At 47.3% G+C, this 17,477-nt stretch overlaps 1 protein-coding gene across 1 annotated transcript in view; it reads right to left on the reverse strand.

The window, feature by feature from the left end:
* Glo1 (glyoxalase I) overlaps positions 1-14,787 on the reverse strand; it is a 19,984-nt gene extending 5,197 nt beyond the window's left edge. Inside the window, exons 1-4 of the mRNA XM_021221413.1 lie at positions 14,596-14,787; positions 5,734-5,816; positions 1,768-1,908; positions 119-186 (exon numbers count right to left, since the gene is read on the reverse strand). Coding sequence (XP_021077072.1) covers positions 119-186; positions 1,768-1,908; positions 5,734-5,816; positions 14,596-14,679 — 376 coding nt within the window. The 5' untranslated portion in view covers positions 14,680-14,787. The remainder of the gene's footprint in view (positions 1-118; positions 187-1,767; positions 1,909-5,733; positions 5,817-14,595) is intronic.
* Positions 14,788-17,477: the final 2,690 nt, after the last annotated feature.

Genomic DNA, 17,477 nt, shown 5'->3' on the forward strand with positions numbered 1-17,477 from the left:
AAAAAAAAAAAAGAAAATTAGGTCATTCATATCTAAAGTTTTCTGTATCCATAAATATGTACACCATGCAAAATCACGCAAACAGGCACAACCATCACATACAATGAGGCAGACGTACCAAATCCGCGAGGGTCTGAGTTGCCATTGTGGTAACTCTGTGTCTCATCATCTTCAGTGCCCCAGTTGCTACAGAGGGAATGAGAACAACTGTGACGGCTGGGAGACATGGTCAGCTCTTTAGAGCCAACCTAGGACACACACCTCAACTTTTAAAATGTATTTTAAATAACCTTTTGTGCTCACCAGTCTAAATCAATTTTAACTAATTTATTATTTTTAATAATTATTAATATTTTATTAATAATCACAACGATCCATCTGTACTGGTTAATAATAATGATGAATTATAATAAATGGATTAATTAATATAAAATTTTGAATGAATTTCCAGAGAGGAAGTCCCACTGTCAAAGTAGGTAATGCCCTCCAACTGTCCTGCATCTACTGCTGCTAAGGGACTCCAGCTTGCTGGCCTTCTGCCATGGACTTAATAGCAGTGCTTCTCCAGCGAGCTGTAGGCCGTGGACCTGGCTTAGGACCGCCGACACAGCCAGCTCTGTGGTTGGAGCTGGGCTCTCTGCTTCTTCTTGAGTTCAGGCAGCCACTGCTGGGACGACCGAGCGAGCCCCTTCCACGGAAGCCGATCTAATAGAGCTCCTTGTATTCTACATGAACATTCTAATGGTTCTTCTAGAGAAAGAGCCTTGCCTTAAGACAGTAACCCACAGTTCTGACCTGCGAACAGCCTATGAGAGGACGTATCCCCGGAGCTGTATTCTGGATGTCCACTACTTTACTTCAAATACTGTGTTTACACCTGTACGAAGGGCAAGCTGGCAAAGAAGACTGTAGCAGGTTAAAAAGACACTCAGACTCAGGCACCTGGGCAAGAGCAAGAATAAAAATCACAGCAGCTGTCCAGCTCTAGGGATGTCATCAAGTATCAGAACAGCTCCAGGGACTGTATTCCAGTATTTCCATTTAAGATTTGAGGGCCACTTAGGGATACATACTAACACAGGCATACTGCAACAAAGGCTCTTTTGTTAGTCCCTAAAAAACACAAAAACAAAACACCCAAAAACCTGCCAATGTAGTGAAATCAAAAGAAATCCAGGCAGCCCTTAATTCTGTACCTTTGAATGTTGAGGGTATAAAAATACCTTAAAATTGGAATGTTATTTATTATAAAATGATATGCTAGTTCTTTAAAAGGAACATATTCTATAACATTTCTGTATCAGAAAGATACCAAAATAACAAGAGGACACAAATGTATCAGAAGATTTTAGAAGAATCTTTAAATTATAAAATTAATAAGCTATAATCTGGCAAATATCTTGCCAAGTGGAGTCTTATTCTCTAAAAGAAAAATGTTCCCTTTGTCTTATGGATACCATAAGAGTAGCACAAAGACTTAAATATCCACACTTTAAAATATTGAAAATTGCCAGGCAGGGTGGCACATGCCTTTAACCCCAGCACTCGGGAGGCAGAGGCAGGCGGATCTCTGTGAGTTTGAGGCCGGCCTGGTCTACAGAGTTCCAGGACAGCCAGGGCTACACAGAGAAACCCTGTCTCCCAAAACCTAAATAAACAAATTAATTAAGTATAACTGATTTAGACTGGTGAGCACAAAAAAAAAAAAAAAATTAAAATACCTTTACAAAGCTAGGCTCCATAAAGAGATAAAAAACATGTACGTACTGCGTGAGCTCAAGAGTGGCTTTCCTGGAAAACGTCCATGCTGTCCTCTCAGACTTGTCCTTGGGGATATCATTCTTATCCTCGTATGCTAAGAAATAGAGCGAGAACTTCATGGAAGGAAAGTCAAGCTTCTGGAGCAGGCTGGAATGAGAAGAAAAGCCAGGGTCATTTACAGTAGCACAGGCTGACCCATACCGAGCTCGGTATATACGGTAGCACAGGCTGACCCATACCAAGCTTGGCATATACAATAGCACAGGCTGACCCATACCAAGCTTGGCATATACAATAGCACAGGCTGACCCATACTGAGCTCGGCATATACAATAGCACAGGCTGACCCATACCGAGCTCGGCATATACAATAGCACAGGCTGACCCATACCAAGCTTGGCACAACATGTAAGCTCTATCAGGAATGAGGCCTACATATAATATACCTTAGTACATGGTTACCTTAGTGAGAGAACCATGGGCAAAAACCAGGGGGAAAAGATCTCCTTTATAGCTCCATCTATAAGTGCTTACCATGTAAGCATAAAGGCCTGAGTCTGAGCCCTAGCACCCATGACCTAGCCAAGCATGACAGCGTGTGCTCGCAAGAGCAGCCTTGGGGAGGTTGAGACAGACACAGCCCTGGGGTTTGCGGGCCATCAAGCTTAGAAGGAAACCAGTGAGGTGTGGGAAGCGAGTGAGACCACCGTGATCCCTGTTTAACCAGAGCCTGCACACTTGGATGATCCTGTACTGCCTGCCTGCTGAGTCACTGGACTATCACCATGCATCTTGGCTGAATTCTGACCGGGAATGCTGTGGGAAAAAGCTGTAAACAGTCCAGTTGGGGAAGGCAGTTGGAGAAAGCAGTTAGAGTTAGTTGGAGCCGGGAGAGGGTTAGAGAAAGCTAACCCTGTTTGTGAGAGGGAGAGGAAAAAGCTGGCGTTTGTGTTTTTTCCCCAGTCTCTGCCGGTCGGAGTTCGGGGGGCCGCAACAGTGAGGGACCCTGCCTTAAAAACCAAAGTGCTTAGTTCCCAAGCACACACACGCACACGCACACACACACACTCACGCACACTCGACTAAAATAAAATAAAAGGTTCTAAGTAGAGAGCCGAGGAAGGCTTGAGGGCCAAGTGCATGAAGTCTTGAGGGAATGTACTGCTGACATGGCTGTGTCTGTCAAGGAAGGACCATTGCTCGGAGCCATGGGAAGAGCGAGCCCCTGACATTCCCCTAGGCTCAGAGGGACGGCAAAACCTTCCTCTAGTCCAAGTGATAAGCTAACAGTGTATACATATAGGAGTGTTTACAAACTATAGGCATATATGTGCAAGAGCTAGCAACTGCAGCTTCCTCCCCAAAGCGCTTACTGCCTGGGACTGCTAGCTTCCAAACGCCTCCTCCGGAGGCTAGCCCACCCTGTACCAACATAACAAACACACCAAGGCTCCAGGTTGCTATTATAGTTGCTAGCACTCCATCGCTGCTCACAGACCACCTGACCCAGCTTTCCTGTGCCCAGGTATCTGGTTCTCTAGTGTCTGCTCTTAACTCACTCCCTCACCACGCCTGGTCAGGGTTCCAGTACTAAGCTAGTGCAGGATAGGGGTCTGTGTCACTCATTAATTGTTTTTAAATGTTTTATGACACATAACCCTGTGTAGCCAACTCCCTAGATAGCGCTTGGGACTCCCAACTTGTCCCAGGCTTCAGCTTCCAAGTGTTGGGACTCCAGGGGTGACCCTGCACAATCAGCTCTTGTTATTCAAGTTTAATGAAACTTAGCTAGAGTTGCAGTGCTTGTTTATACACAGGGAAGGTATCGTTAAGGCTTTGTCTCGTAAACACTGCAGCACCTCTCCCTGTCATTCTTTCAACTAAACCCACCAGGAAAGCAAACAGGGTAGGTGACAGGAGAGAAGGCCAGGTGGGTCTCACAGAAAACGTGAATGTCAACAACAGGTGGTTAAAGCTGAGGACACTGCAGAAAGGTGAAACAGGATTAAGACCTTGACGAAAAAGTCAGGGGACATGGAAAGGTCCTCTGGGAGCGGCTGGCCGAGCAGGTGAAGCAGGGGAGGGAGGAGGGAAGCAAGCAAGACCACAGTCCTCGGCACTGTCTGTGCACATCTGATGTAGAGAAAGTGACTCTGCACAAGCAAGGGGTCAGTGGGCTAGAGAGAGTCTCCAGGACAAGGGAAGCCAGGCAGGAAGAGAAGAAAATCCCGAGGTTTTCAAAACAATTAGTGAAGTTAGCTTATCAGTCAGCTTAGAGATTGTAAGATCACATGGAAGCAGAACAATAAACATAATATCTTTTTTTAGAAGATTGAGGAGTAATTATGCTCAAAGATGACCCTGTTCATACTCAAGACCAAGCGCTTAGTTGTGTGTGCACACATGGGGGTACAGGCAAGGGAGTGTGCATGCGGAGGTAAGAGGCTGGCACAGTGTACCCTCAGAGGCTGTCCACTGTCTTTCACTCACCTCTGACCTCAAGAGACAGTGTCAGTGTGTAACCCTTGCTGGTCTGGAATTGACTGACCAATAGGCCAAGCTGGGCTCAACTCACAGAGGTCCTTCCACCTCTGCCTACTGAGTACAAGCAAAAGTCTTTGTCCCTCCAGGGACGCAGGGGCGCACATCGGGGCAAGCACTTTACCAACTGAGCCATACCCCTGCACCTAGGGCAGAGCTTCCAGAGTCAGGTCCAACCTCTTATTTACTTACTCCTGTTATCAATATGCCTGGACTACTAGATTTATGCATCAATTAGCTACAAATAAATTTACTCCATAAAAGACCTAATACCTTAAACAGAACCATCAGGGAAACTCTCTCTTCCTTACTAAGGTGACTGTACCACCAGCCTTAACGAGCCATCAGATGGGAGCGGAAGGAAAGGGAGCAGCTCGCTTCCACTTCCGGTAGAGTAGCGAAGCCAGGTTAGGGTCAAGCTGTACTCTAGCGGGGATCTCTGTAAACACAAGGTCAACGGACAGTACAGTCAAGAGCAATCGAACCCAGCCCTGCCAAGTGCCGACTGTGGGGTGACTGTGGGATTCGGAGACCAGAAACTTAGTTTCTTTCTTTGTTTATTTTTGAGACAAGGTCTCTCTGGGTAGCCCTGGCTGTCCTGTTTGTATATGCTAGGCCCAGGGAGTGGCACTATTAGAAGATGTGGCCCTGTTGGAGTAGGTGTGTCACTGTGGGTGTGGGCTATAAGACCCTCATCCTAGTTGCTTGGAACTCAGTCTTTCTTTCTTTCTTTTTTTTTTTTTTTGGTTTTTCGAGACAGGATTTCTCTGTATAGCCCTGGCTGTCCTGGAACTCACTTTGTAGACCAGGCTGGCCTCGAACTCAGAAATCCGCCTGCCTCTGCCTCCAGAGTGCTGGGATTAAAGGCGTGCGCCACCACAGCCCGCTCCTTTTCTGTTTTCAAGACAGGATTTCTCTGTATAGCCCTGGCTGTCCTGGAACTCACTTTGTAGACCAGGCTGGCCTCGAACTCAGAAATCCGCCTGCCTCTGCCTCCAGAGTGCTGGGATTAAAGGCGTGCGACACCACGCCCGGCTCCTTTTCTGTTTTCAAGACAAGGCATCACTGCGTAGTTCTGGCTGTCCTGGAACTCACTTTGTAGACCAGGCTGGCCTCGAACTCAGAAATCCGCCTGCCTCTGCCTCCAGAGTGCTGGGATTAAAGGCGTGCGCCACCACAGCCCTGCCACTCTGCCTTTTAAATATGCTGTACGCGCATGGAAAACCACTTTTTCAGGGAGGGGAGCAAGAACGAAGCCGTCTGGGGAGAAGGAAGCCATTCTGCATCCTCCGCTTTGTATTTTTCGGAACTGGCCACATTTTCTGAACATACATAATTCTTGAGGTAATCAGGTCTCTCCTTCCTCCGGAGCCATCTTCCCTAACACCGTGCTTTTCAAATGTAAGGCGCCAAGAAACCCTTGTTACTTACGTCAGTCCAAGAACCCTCGTGTAAAAATCCAGGGACTTCTTAGGATCCTTAATTCTTAGCATCGTTTGCTGCAGTAGAAAATCCTAAGGAGAAACAGCAGCACGTGGTGAGTGTCTTTAACTTTCAACACTTCCTAGCTGCATCACTATGCCTTCTGTAACAGAACAGCCCAGCGTCTCGATACAAATAGAAAACGAGCGGAGGAAAGCCCATCTCCAGCCTCAACGGTACCTCCAGGAAACGGGTTCCCACACCAATCGATCACACTCCCAAGCTCTCTGCCCAGTGCTGGCTCCTGGGGTGGGAGGGGCAGCTGAGAACCAGTGAGTTCCACTCCAGGAATGCCCTTAACTAACAGCATTTGAGAAACCTGGCTTTCCTGCTCCTTAGTCACTAAGGCTTGGTTGGGTTGAGTTGGTTTGGTTTGGTTTGGTTTGGTTTGGTTCGGTGGTTCTGGTTCAGGGCTCCCGAGGCAGCATCTGATCCGGTCCACGCTGGCCTCAAACTTGCTGCATTGCCAACTGGCCCTTGAACTCCCTGACCTTCCAGCTTTCACACAAGTGCTGAAGTTGAAGGCATGCACTACCAGCACCCGCTTCAGTGACAATTCTGAAGTGACTCCCACATCATCTATCTGAGGCCCCACCCCACAGGGCTTCGGGTGACTCTCTCCTAAATAAACTACCAACAAGCGTATAGCCCTTCTCAAGCAAACTACAACTTTATTTGGCATAACAAAGAATCCAACCTCTGTAATTTTTTGTCCCCCTGACAGGGTCTTCATGCACCCCGACTAGCCTGGAGCCCACTAAGCAAATCTGAGCGAGCCTTAAACCCAGAGATCAACCTGACTGCTTCCAAGTACTGGGATTATAGGTGTGAGCGACCATGGTGGGCTCTTTAATATCTGATGAACATATAAACACCTTTGCTGAACTATTTAGCAAGAGGTGTCGCCTCAGTTCCCTTTCCCTTCACCCCTCCTACCTCCGCTCCCACTTCACAGAATTCAGCGTTAACACTGCCACACTGCCGACTTGACAGGGTCCGGTCCAGTCTGGAGGCAGCAGGAGGCAGAGCCTCTGGACACTTTGAGGCATTGTTTACACTAGCTGAGCCTCTGGGCACTCTGAGGAACTTAGGGACTTTTTTTTCTTCCTTTTTTTTTTCTTTTCTTGCTGTTTTCCAAGACAGGGTTTCTCTCTCTGTCCTGCCCTGGCTGTCCTGGAACTCACTCTGTAGACCAGGCTGGCCTTGGACTCAGAGATCTACTTGTCTTTGCCTCCTGAGTGCCAGGATTAAAGGCATAATTGAGTCCCATCCCTGTGTCCCATGTCCCCACCCCCATTATGCTTCCCCCAGGACCAAACCCAGAGCTGAATCTTTTTTTTTGTTGTTTTGTTTTGTTTTTTGTTTTTTGAGACAGGGTTTCTCTGTACAGCCCTGGCTGTCCTGGAACTCACTCTGTAGACCAGGCTGGCTTCGAACTCAGAAATCCACCTGCCTCTGCCTCCCAAGTGCTGGGATTAAAGGCGTGCGCCACCACCGCCCAGCTGCAGAGCTGAATCTTGATTAGGGTAATCAAAGCGGACGTCCACGATAAAAGTAGGTGGCGCCATTCCACAGACCTAGGTCCTAGACTGCACCGAAAGAAGCAAGCTAGCTGAACGCAAACATTCCTCACCCTGTGATTCCTGTCTGTGGCTGCCTCCACCATAATGGACTGAGAGCCAGAATAAGCCCTCCCCCCTCCCCCAATGCAGCAGCCACACAGCCTCCTCCTCCTCTAACTCACATCATATAAAATACAGACAAGCACATGCCAGGCAGTGATGGTTCATGCCTTAAATCATAGCAGTTGGGAGGCAGAGGCAGGTGGATTTCTGAGTTCGAGGCCAGCCTGGTCTACAGAGTGAGTTCCAGGATAGCCAGGGCTACACAGAGAAACCCTGTCTTGACATGAAGAAGTGATCTAAAGAGCACTTGAATTCATTGTTCAGAGGCGGCCTAGATCTTTGGCCTGAGGTGGGAGTCACTTAAGACACCAAGATGGGGCTGATGAGATGGCTCAGCGGGTAAGAGCACTGATTGCTCTTCCGAAGGTCATGAGTTCAAATCCCAGCACACCCATAATGAGATCTGATGCCCTCTTCTGTCTCTGAAGACAGCTACAGTGTACTTATGTATAATAATAAATAAATCTTTATTAAAAAAAAAAAAAAAAAAAGACATCAAGATGGATGACCAGTGTGGGACCCAGCCCCTTAAGGGAAATGGAAACTGAACTTTCTAGACTTCCCAGGAGTCTGCTGACCCCCTTGTCTCAGCAGAACAGCTTGTCCACAGCCTCCTGCTATTCTAGTGGTCAGAGGCCACACCTCCCCCTGAAAAGACCACTGCTCACTGCAGTTCCTTTGGCCTATTAGATGCTCTCCCGCCCAACTAAAAGCACCCTATAAAACCCCAAACTTCTTTTGGGGGGATGCTGTATTCCTTTCTCCTAGGGTTAGCCGGGCAATTCATACCCTGAACACAGCTTTGCCTCAGGGCCTCAGTGCCGCTCTTATGGTCTGGTTCTCTCATTAAGCCGTATGGCACCAGGGCAGAAGGCAGCTGGCTCAGGGTGCCATGTTTCTGGACCCAGGCTGCCCTTTCAAATCCAGAAAGAGATAAGCGGCTCCCTGAGGCACTGACTGCCTGGTTCTCGCCTCTGATCACAGGTATTACAAACACCTTACAAAGTCACTCTAGGACCACGGTAAACGAGGCAAAAGTCTCAGACTTTTTACGAAGCAGCGAGACCACTTTCATGCCAGATGCTGGTCTAAGCAGAGATTAAAACGAGATACTAAAACTACGAAAATAGCAAGCATCTCCCTCTCCCGGCCAAAGCTAGTGCCTGCTGCTTCCCTATCAATTACTGCGTTTGAGTGGGGAGGCCAAGTCCACAACAGAGCTGATGTGTGCTCTTTCGGTAATTTCAAAGGCTTTCCTGCAAGCCTCATCAGAGAAAGCCAGCCTCCCACACTGGATTGGTTATTAGCCAACGCAGTACACAGGGGGTTGGGTGTGTGTGTGTGTGTGTGTGTGTGTGTGTGTGTGTGTGTGTGTGTGTAGGTATTGCACATAGAGTCAGCTCTAAACATGGTGCAGATTATTTTATCAAACATTAACTTAGGTTCTACTGTCAGCTGCTCTGAAGATGAAATTAACTGACCAGATGGCCTTAAAAGACTGAGATCAGGGTTGGGGAGCATAAACCTGGGCTCAGTTCCAGCACCCAACACTGGGTAGCGAGCTCACAACTAGAACCCCAGCTCCAGGGGCACGTGCACGTACCCCCAACCCACACAAACACCCTCAAACACACACAAACACCCTCACAACATTTTTAAAAATCAATCTCGGGGGGGGGGAAGAAAGGAGGGGTTGCGTTAGACCAGCCTTGGTTTGCTAGGTAGTTCAATCACACAAGACAACATCAGAGACGGTGAGGAGAGAGGGTGCAGTGTCAGAGCAGGCTGAGGTGGCTGGCTGAGAGACATATCAATGCCACCACTTTAGCTACCAACAGCCAACAGTGTGGGCCCTGCCACAGAAGGGGAATAAGACCGGGCAGCAGAGCTCGAAGCAGGGGCTTCTCTGGAGCCAATGAGGAACAAAGCTCTGCCAATACTCTGCTCTGAGGTCATACGCTTCTTTGCGTGTATGTGTAGCATGTGCTGGTGTACACAGGTGCACACACACACACACACACACACACACACACACACACACACACACGTGTCCATACATACGGAGGCCAGAGGACAACTCGGATGCTGTTAGAAGCCGTCTACTTTGTTTTGGGAGGCAGAGTCCCTCTTCTGGTCTGAGGCTGCCAGAGCAGGCCTGGCTGGCAGAGAACTCCAGGGATCCACCCACCTCTGCCTCCTTAATTCTCAGCTCACATATGCACACCACCAAGCCTGGCTTTTTTTTTTTTTTTTTTTAAACAAGGGAGTTGTACTCAGATCTCCCCAGCCATACCCAGCATCATGTGGGTATCACAGGGCATTTTTCTTCTCATGTAAAGGGGAGAATATGGAAGAGGAATTGCTATCTTTTTACTTCAAGCTGGCAATGGCAGCTCTACAGCCTTGACGCTGAGGGAGCCATTACTTTCCTAAAACCTCTGCTTCCGGTTGCCTCCATGAAGACAATTAGTGTATGGCTGAGCGGAAGTACACATTCAGTAACGTGGAAAGAACTTAGCGGAATGTCTGGTCCAGAGCAAACTGCTTCCTTTGTCTTGCGGCTGCCCTTATAAAACACCCCCAGGGGTGGCACCCCACTACCACCATTGCTTCTCAAATCTGCATTGCCCAGCCCAATCCTGTACCCGAAGCCCTGGACTGCCGTCCCCAGCCTAGGCTTCACACAGTCAGACTATCAGAAGCACTCCAGCCCAGGCCAGCTTTAATCCCCAGGGAGCATGCCTTGGCCAATCCTTGTTAGCCCAAGCGAGACAGCCTCCTGATGTCTGCCTTGCTTTGGCCCAACAGTCTCCCCGACTCAAATCATATCAAACCAAAGTGAACTGAAGAGGTTATAATCCAAGCCCAGCCAAGCATATGACCATATCCTTGCCTGCTTAGCCTCCATGGGAATCCTCCTTCAAACCCTTCTAATAAGCACTGCATGGCTCAAGGCCTCCTCGCTTCCGCCCCGACTGCTCTCTGCTTCTTGCGGGCTTATTCAAATACAATCTGGAGTGATCGTTCTCAAATCAAACTCCTAGGTTAATAAAAGCAAATCAACCCTCTGCACATGTGTTCGCTGCGCACCTACCAATTCAACACTGTCTTTATCATTGCTCCCTTAGACCGGTTACTCCAGTCATTTCCTATGTCAAATGTTTATCAAGTAGGAAAAAGAGATATGTTCTCCCAACAAATGTATCTTTATTCCCATTATATACATGTATGATATTCTACTACAACTCTAGCCTTGGGATGTGTCTTGGTCTCAGAGCACATATGTGCTTAGCAAGTCCAAAGTTCTAGGTTCAGCACACACACACACACACACACACACACACACACACACACACACAATCTAATCTTTACAGGATGAGAAAAAAGAATATTACAGGAGTTGTCAAATTTTGAGTACCCCAATGGTTGTTTTATGCCCCACCCTGTCTTAGGGTTTTACTGCTGTGAACAGACACCACGACCAAGGCAACTCTTATAAATGCAAACATTTAATTGGGGCTGGCTTACAATTTCAGAGGTTCAGTCCATTATCATCATGGCTGGAAGCATGACAGCCTGCAGGCAGACATGGTTCAGAAGATGAGAGCCCTACATCTTGATCCAAAAGCAGCCAAGAAGAACCTCTTTCCCGCACTGGGAGGAGCTTGAACACTAGGAGACCTCAAAGCCCACCCCCATAATGACATACTTCCTTAAAAAGGCCACACCCATTCCAACATGGCCACCACTCCTAATACTGCAACTTCCTGTGGGCCAAGCACATTGAAACCTTCACAAGCTCCTCAACCCACTACCTGCACTCTGGGGACAGAATCGTAACCTAACCTTCTTAGACATGGAATTCAGCATTCTCTCCTTGTGACTGGCCTCCAATCTGCCAGGCTAGCTTTCTCTACCCCTGCTTCATGTGAATTCCACCATATGACCTTCTGCCACCCCACTGCTACATATTGCTATTTCCTCCCCTTCCCCTGTGTAACTCTCTGGGTATGAAAATCCCATCCATCAAAAATGGTTGTACCGCCACCTCAGCTTAATGCACTCCTCGACCCTAACAGCTGAAATACTTCCATGAGCTCCACAGACCAGCGTAATGCATTTCACCTCACTGTACCTCCCAACAGCTGAGTCATCTTTATGTTCCTTTATGAGCCCCAGGAGCTCTGCCAAGATGGGAGTGATCCCAGACATGGGGATCCAAAGGCAGGGCTCCAGATTCCAAACAGCCTGTGCCTACAACATACCACTGATGCGACCTTTGAATCCCGCCCCCCACCCCATCTCCTCTGTGCTCCCCCCGTGAGAGATCATCTTTGCTGACAACTTGGAACTAGATTTAGAATCACCTGAAGTTTTAGAGTAGTTTAAGGAGGGAAGACCCACCCTGAATGTGGGTGGCGTCATCCATGGGCTAGGCTTTCTGACTGAATAAAAGTAGGAAACCAGCCAGCTATGTGCCAGTCACGGACATGTGACTGCAGACACGTGACCAGCTTCCTCACGCTCCAGAGCCTCCCTTGAGTATCCTCTCACCACCACGGAATGCACCCTCAAACTGTGAGCCACAATGAAGCTTTCCTTGCTTTTCAGCAGGCACAAACATAACCAGCACACCAGAATGCTTTGTAATGCCTTTAATCCCAATTCCAGCGGAGGGGGTGTGTTTGGCATAGGATGAAGTCCTCACCTTTTTATGCCAGTGCCACCACTCCCAACCCCAAAATGCCTTTCATGCTCTTTGCAGTTAGCATATAATCAAGCTAAAATATCATTGGTTGCAGGCTTTTTCCCTGCCCCTCCATCACAAGTTGTACAATTTTAGCTTGAGTTATCTCAGAAGGGGAGAGGGGAGAGACTAGGCGTGTGGGCTCCTCTCTGGGCAAGTCACTCAAGTACTTGGGTCTAAGTCTCCTTATTTGTAAAATGGAGAAAATTCTCCTTTCCTCATAGAGTTGTTACAGATGAACTTAAAACATCGATCCAGGGCTTAGCACACTCAACACACACCAGATATTATATAATTAGCTTTACATCTCTGAATAGTATGTCCATTTGCCAAAACTGACTAATCTCAAAAGGAGAATTCCAAATCAATAGAAATTAGGAGACTGTGAAATGTAAATCAAAATCCAATAAAAGTGCACTTCCTGTATTTTTGAAGATCTCCCTAAGGCTGGAGAAATGGCTCAATGGTTAAGAGCACTGGCTGACTGCTCTTCCAGTGGTTCTGAGTTCAAGTCCCAGCAACCACATGGTGGTTCACAACCACTGTAATGAGATCTGATGCCCTCTTCTGGTGTGTCTGAAGACAGCAAGACAGCAACAGTGTACTCATCTTTTAAAAAAAAAAAAAAGATCTCCCTGCGATTTCTAGTTCATTCATTCATTCATTCATTCATTCAGTTTTTGTTTGTTTGTTTGTTTTTATTGGGTTTGTTGGTTGTTGTTGCTGCTGCTAAGCACTGAATTCAAAGTCAAGCATGCTCCCTACCACACCACATCCCCAGACCCTAGAATCTTATGGTTTGAACAGCCTGCTACATAAAATTTCCAGTTACCCAGGGAGTCAACTGACACAGAACAATACCCAGAACCTAGGTGTGCTTTGTAGAAAATAGCACATAGCCCAGCAAGAGCTTTCATCTTTTAATCTCTGTAAGTTTGAGGCCAGCCTGGTTTATACAGCAAGTTCCAGTACAGGCAAATCTACATATTGAGACCCTGTCTAAACAAGAAATGTGTGGGGTGGGGGGAAGGGAGGGAAGGATGGATGGATGGATGGATGGACAAATATGTATGTAAAATTTTCAGTAATGTAGGAAAACAATTCACATGGAATGAATCAATTTATAGAATATAAAATACCTAGGAGATCAACAATATGGCTCAGCTTCCAAGGCAAAGACCTGAATTTCACAGTACCCACAAATTTGGAGAGAAAGTTGTTCATTGACCTCCACATGTGTAAATGGGTGTGCGCGCACACGCGCACACACACACACAATGTTAAAAAAGTAAATGCATACTAAGGTTATGTATGTGTAAATAGAAGGAATGGGGAGAAGTGTGTGTGTGTGTGTGTGTGTGTTCATTTTTTTCCTTCCTGCCTTAATTTTGTAGTGACTAAGAGCTTCCCTAAGTACACACCTGGTGCTAGTCAAAAGCTTTGGCAATTACCGGATGTCTGACTCTTGTTTGCCCTTAAGGGAAAGAACAAGCAGGGACCAGAGTCCTTCACCATCTATCTGCCCCTCCTAGAGGTCTGCATAAAGCCCACGTTCAACCAAGGAATTTACAAATGATGCAGCACCTAAATGAATATAGGTGTTTTCTGACACCGATGACTATACAGGAATAAATTCCTCCGTCAGCCACCACGTCTAACTTTCGGCCATGCAGAGGCAGGGACCACACCTGAATGAGTCTTGCTTACTGTAAGTACAGCCGTGTTTAAATGAAAGCTTTTCAATGCCATAGGTTAAGCTCCTTACTGGTTGTTAACTGCAAAACGAAAGGGTCCGAAGAAAAGTTTCTAAGATTCCCTCTAAGTCGAGGTCCTATTTATTACCTGTAATCTCTCCAGAGACTCTTGGTGGACAGAAGTGTGGACTTGAGCAATAGCAAAAGCCAAGCAAAGGCAGTTAAATTCGAGCAACCGCAGTAGTTTACAGGAGTGAACGCTGGCGGCAAAGCGATTACAAAAATGAGTACAGCTGAGAGGAACCAATTACAGAGGGGGCCCCCTTCAGCTATGCAAGTTCTGAAAGGGCCCCTCTAAAGGGACATGGCGCCTAAGCCAGGACAACTGCATCCACAGACAAGGAATCTGGCCCTGAATCGCCCTGGCTTCAAGACACCGTGCCCAAAATAAACAAGTTAACGCACACTGGGGGGTTACAGGTTTTGAAATAACTTTCTGAAGACGGGGATCCCTCTGAACTGTCTACCCCCACCCTCGGCCTCTATCGCCCTCTTTTCAGCTCACTCCACTGCGCCGTCAGCCGGCGGACCTGCAAGCAGCGGTCAGACCGGGTTAGGATTCCTCCAGGCAGGGCCTGAGTCCCAGATCCGCTCCAGCCGCCGAGAAGGTGGCCCTGTCACCCACCTTGGTGCTGGGGTCCGGATCGGAGCAGCAGCTGAGGGCGGTCTCATCAGTAAGGCCACTGGACGCGGGCTGTGGCTCTGCCATGGCCACCCTGGAGAATCACCTACCAGCCCTAGACGCAAACAAGGTAGCCGGCCACACGCTCCGAAAGGCCGGAGGGACGCCTTTGCAGTCGGCTGAGAGACAGGTCAAGGGGCGGGCGGTCGCGGCTCCCAGCCAATCACGTTGCACATGGCTGTTGGCTGTCTGCTGATTGGATTCCAGTGAGTCTGGTTCAGCATGGAGAGACTACACTTCCCAGAATGTCATAGTGCACAATGGCGGCAACTCTTTAAAAAAAAAAACAAGTGTTAGGGACCTGATTTTGCTTATATTTAATTACTAAACTTGAAAACCTACCCATTCCTCGGGGCGGCAACCTCATAGAAAATTACAGCCTGGTGGAAGTTACTCTTTTTAGAATAATGAGAGTTTCAACTGGGTGTTAATCTTTTTAAAATTTGTATAAGAACTTGAAGTCAGGATAATTGAAAACCATTCGAATTTAGGCACATGTTCAGATACCCACACACACAACACATCGCATACATATAGAAGAACCAATATTAGTTTAATTGGTAGAACAAGCACATACAGCACAGTTTTTTTTTTTCAGAAGATTTAAAATATACAAAACAATATAGGGTATTGTTTATATATAGCCAAATGCAATCTAGTCGTGGAGTCTGGAAGCTACTGGGAATAAACAAGTTCTTCAAGGACAGGAGTTCCTCTAAGGAGCAGTGTCGTAGCTGGGAGATCTGCAGGGAATTTAAGAGTCCACCATGCTTCGATTTAAGGCTCACATTAGGCAAACAAATGGTCACTGTATAAGTCTTTATTTCTTCATATATAGCGTAAATATTTTATAATACTTTTTTTTTTTTTTTTTTTGGAGACAGGGTTTCTCTGTGCAGTCCTGACTGCACTCTGTAGACCAGGCTGGCCTCGAACTCAGAAATCCACCTGCCTCTGCCTCCCAAGTGCTGGGATTAAAGATGTGTGCCAGCACTGCCCGGCTTATAATACCTTTTTTAAAAACTAAAAATGTTAATCTATATATACAAGCAGAAAAATATATAGGGATTGTGTTAGAATTGGTTTCCATTTATGAAACTATGAATTCCAGTAAGTTCCAAAGAACTCCCCAACCCACTTCTTTTTTTTTTTTTTTTGGTTTGGTTTTTCGAGACAGGGTTTCTCTGTATAGCCCTGGCTGTCCTGGAACTCACTCTGTAGACCAGGCTGGCCTTGAACTCAGAAATCCACCTGCCTCTGCCTCCCAAGTGCTGGGATTAAAGGCGTGCGCCACCACGCCTGGCCCACTTCTTTTTGAGAGAAGGTGCCATGTATACTGATCTGGAACTTGTTATAGGTAAGGAGGACCTTAGACATCTAATCCTCCTGCTTTCACCTCCCAAATGCTGGGATGTGTGCAAGCTCTCTACCAGCTGAGACACATCCCAGCCCTCCAGTTCTCATGTGAGGCATAAAGGGTGCACCACTTTCCTAAGGGTTGACATAATAAATCGTCACAAACCTGCTGAGTAAGTCATGGAGTTAGAGATGCCTCTGTGCCTAAAAAGCCCTTGCTACTCTTGCAGAGTGCCTGGCTTCAGTTCTGTGGTGGGTGTGACTATGCTTGGCCCGGGGAGTGGCACTATGAGGAGGTGTGTGTCACTGTGGGCGTGGGCTTTAAGATCCTCATCCTAGTTGCCTGGAAGTCAGTCTTCTCCTGGTTGCCTTTGGAACAAGATGTAGAACTCTCAGCTCCTCCAGTGCCATGCCTGCCTCGATGCTGCCTTGCTTCCCACCATAACGAGAGAGGACTGAACCTCTGAACCTGTCAACCAGCCCCAATTACATGTTGTCCTTTATAAGAGTTCCTGTGGTCATGGCGTCTCTTCACAGCAAGGCGACCCTAACTAAGACAAGTTCTCAGTACCCATGTGGCATCCCACAACTCTAGTAACTCTAGTCCAAGGCCTTCAAATGCCTTCTTCTCTCCTCTGGCATTTACATGCACATGGTACACACATACACACACACACACACACACACACACAGGCAAAACATTCATACACATAAAATAAAGATAAGTAAATATTTTAAAACATAACTCAGGTCTGTTCTTTCGCGGGCTCCCCTTTCAGACTCAAAGGGCAAATGTCTCCTTCCTTCCTCTCTTTTTCCAGTTTTTGGTGGCTCCCAGACTCTGAAGGCTTATAGCTGCACAATATCAGTCTCCGTTCTGTCTGAAGGCGGACCTCTTTTGTGTGTCTGTGTCTGCAGTGCAATTCTTTTCTCTGATGAGGACTTCAGTCCTAGAAATCAGAGCCTGAGCCAACATCATAAGACCTTGAGATCCTTAATTTAACAGCATCTATCCAGACTTTGTTGCTAGCCAGGCTTGGTAGCACACACCTTTAATCCCAGCACTCAGGAGGCAGAGGCAGGCTGATATCTGAGTTCGAGGCCAGCCTGGTCTACAAAGTGAGCCCAAGGCTCCCAGTTCGTTGACTTCCTGGTATAAAGGACTGAGCCTGGAACTATGGCCAAGTCTACTCAGAGGCTGTTTGTATCCGTTACTTTCTTTGCTTGTGGCTGTGAGCAGTATCGTGGAAGCAACTTCAGCCATATGGGGTTTTCAGAGGTACCAGAACCAGAAGTCTCACGGTTGCTGAAGTCTCTTATGTCTCTCTTATGTCTGCCTGTAGCTCCTGGATTTTATTTTTTACTATCCCGGATTGGTTGACGTAGAAGCAGCATTCTTCTTGTAGGAATAGGCAAANGCCACCTTCTTTAGCTGTCAGGTCTAGTCCTCGCCGGTTTTGAAGCACCAC

The sequence above is a fragment of the Mus pahari genome, chromosome 21 (genome assembly GCF_900095145.1).
Source record: "Mus pahari chromosome 21, PAHARI_EIJ_v1.1, whole genome shotgun sequence".
Lineage (NCBI taxonomy): Eukaryota > Metazoa > Chordata > Mammalia > Rodentia > Muridae > Mus > Mus pahari.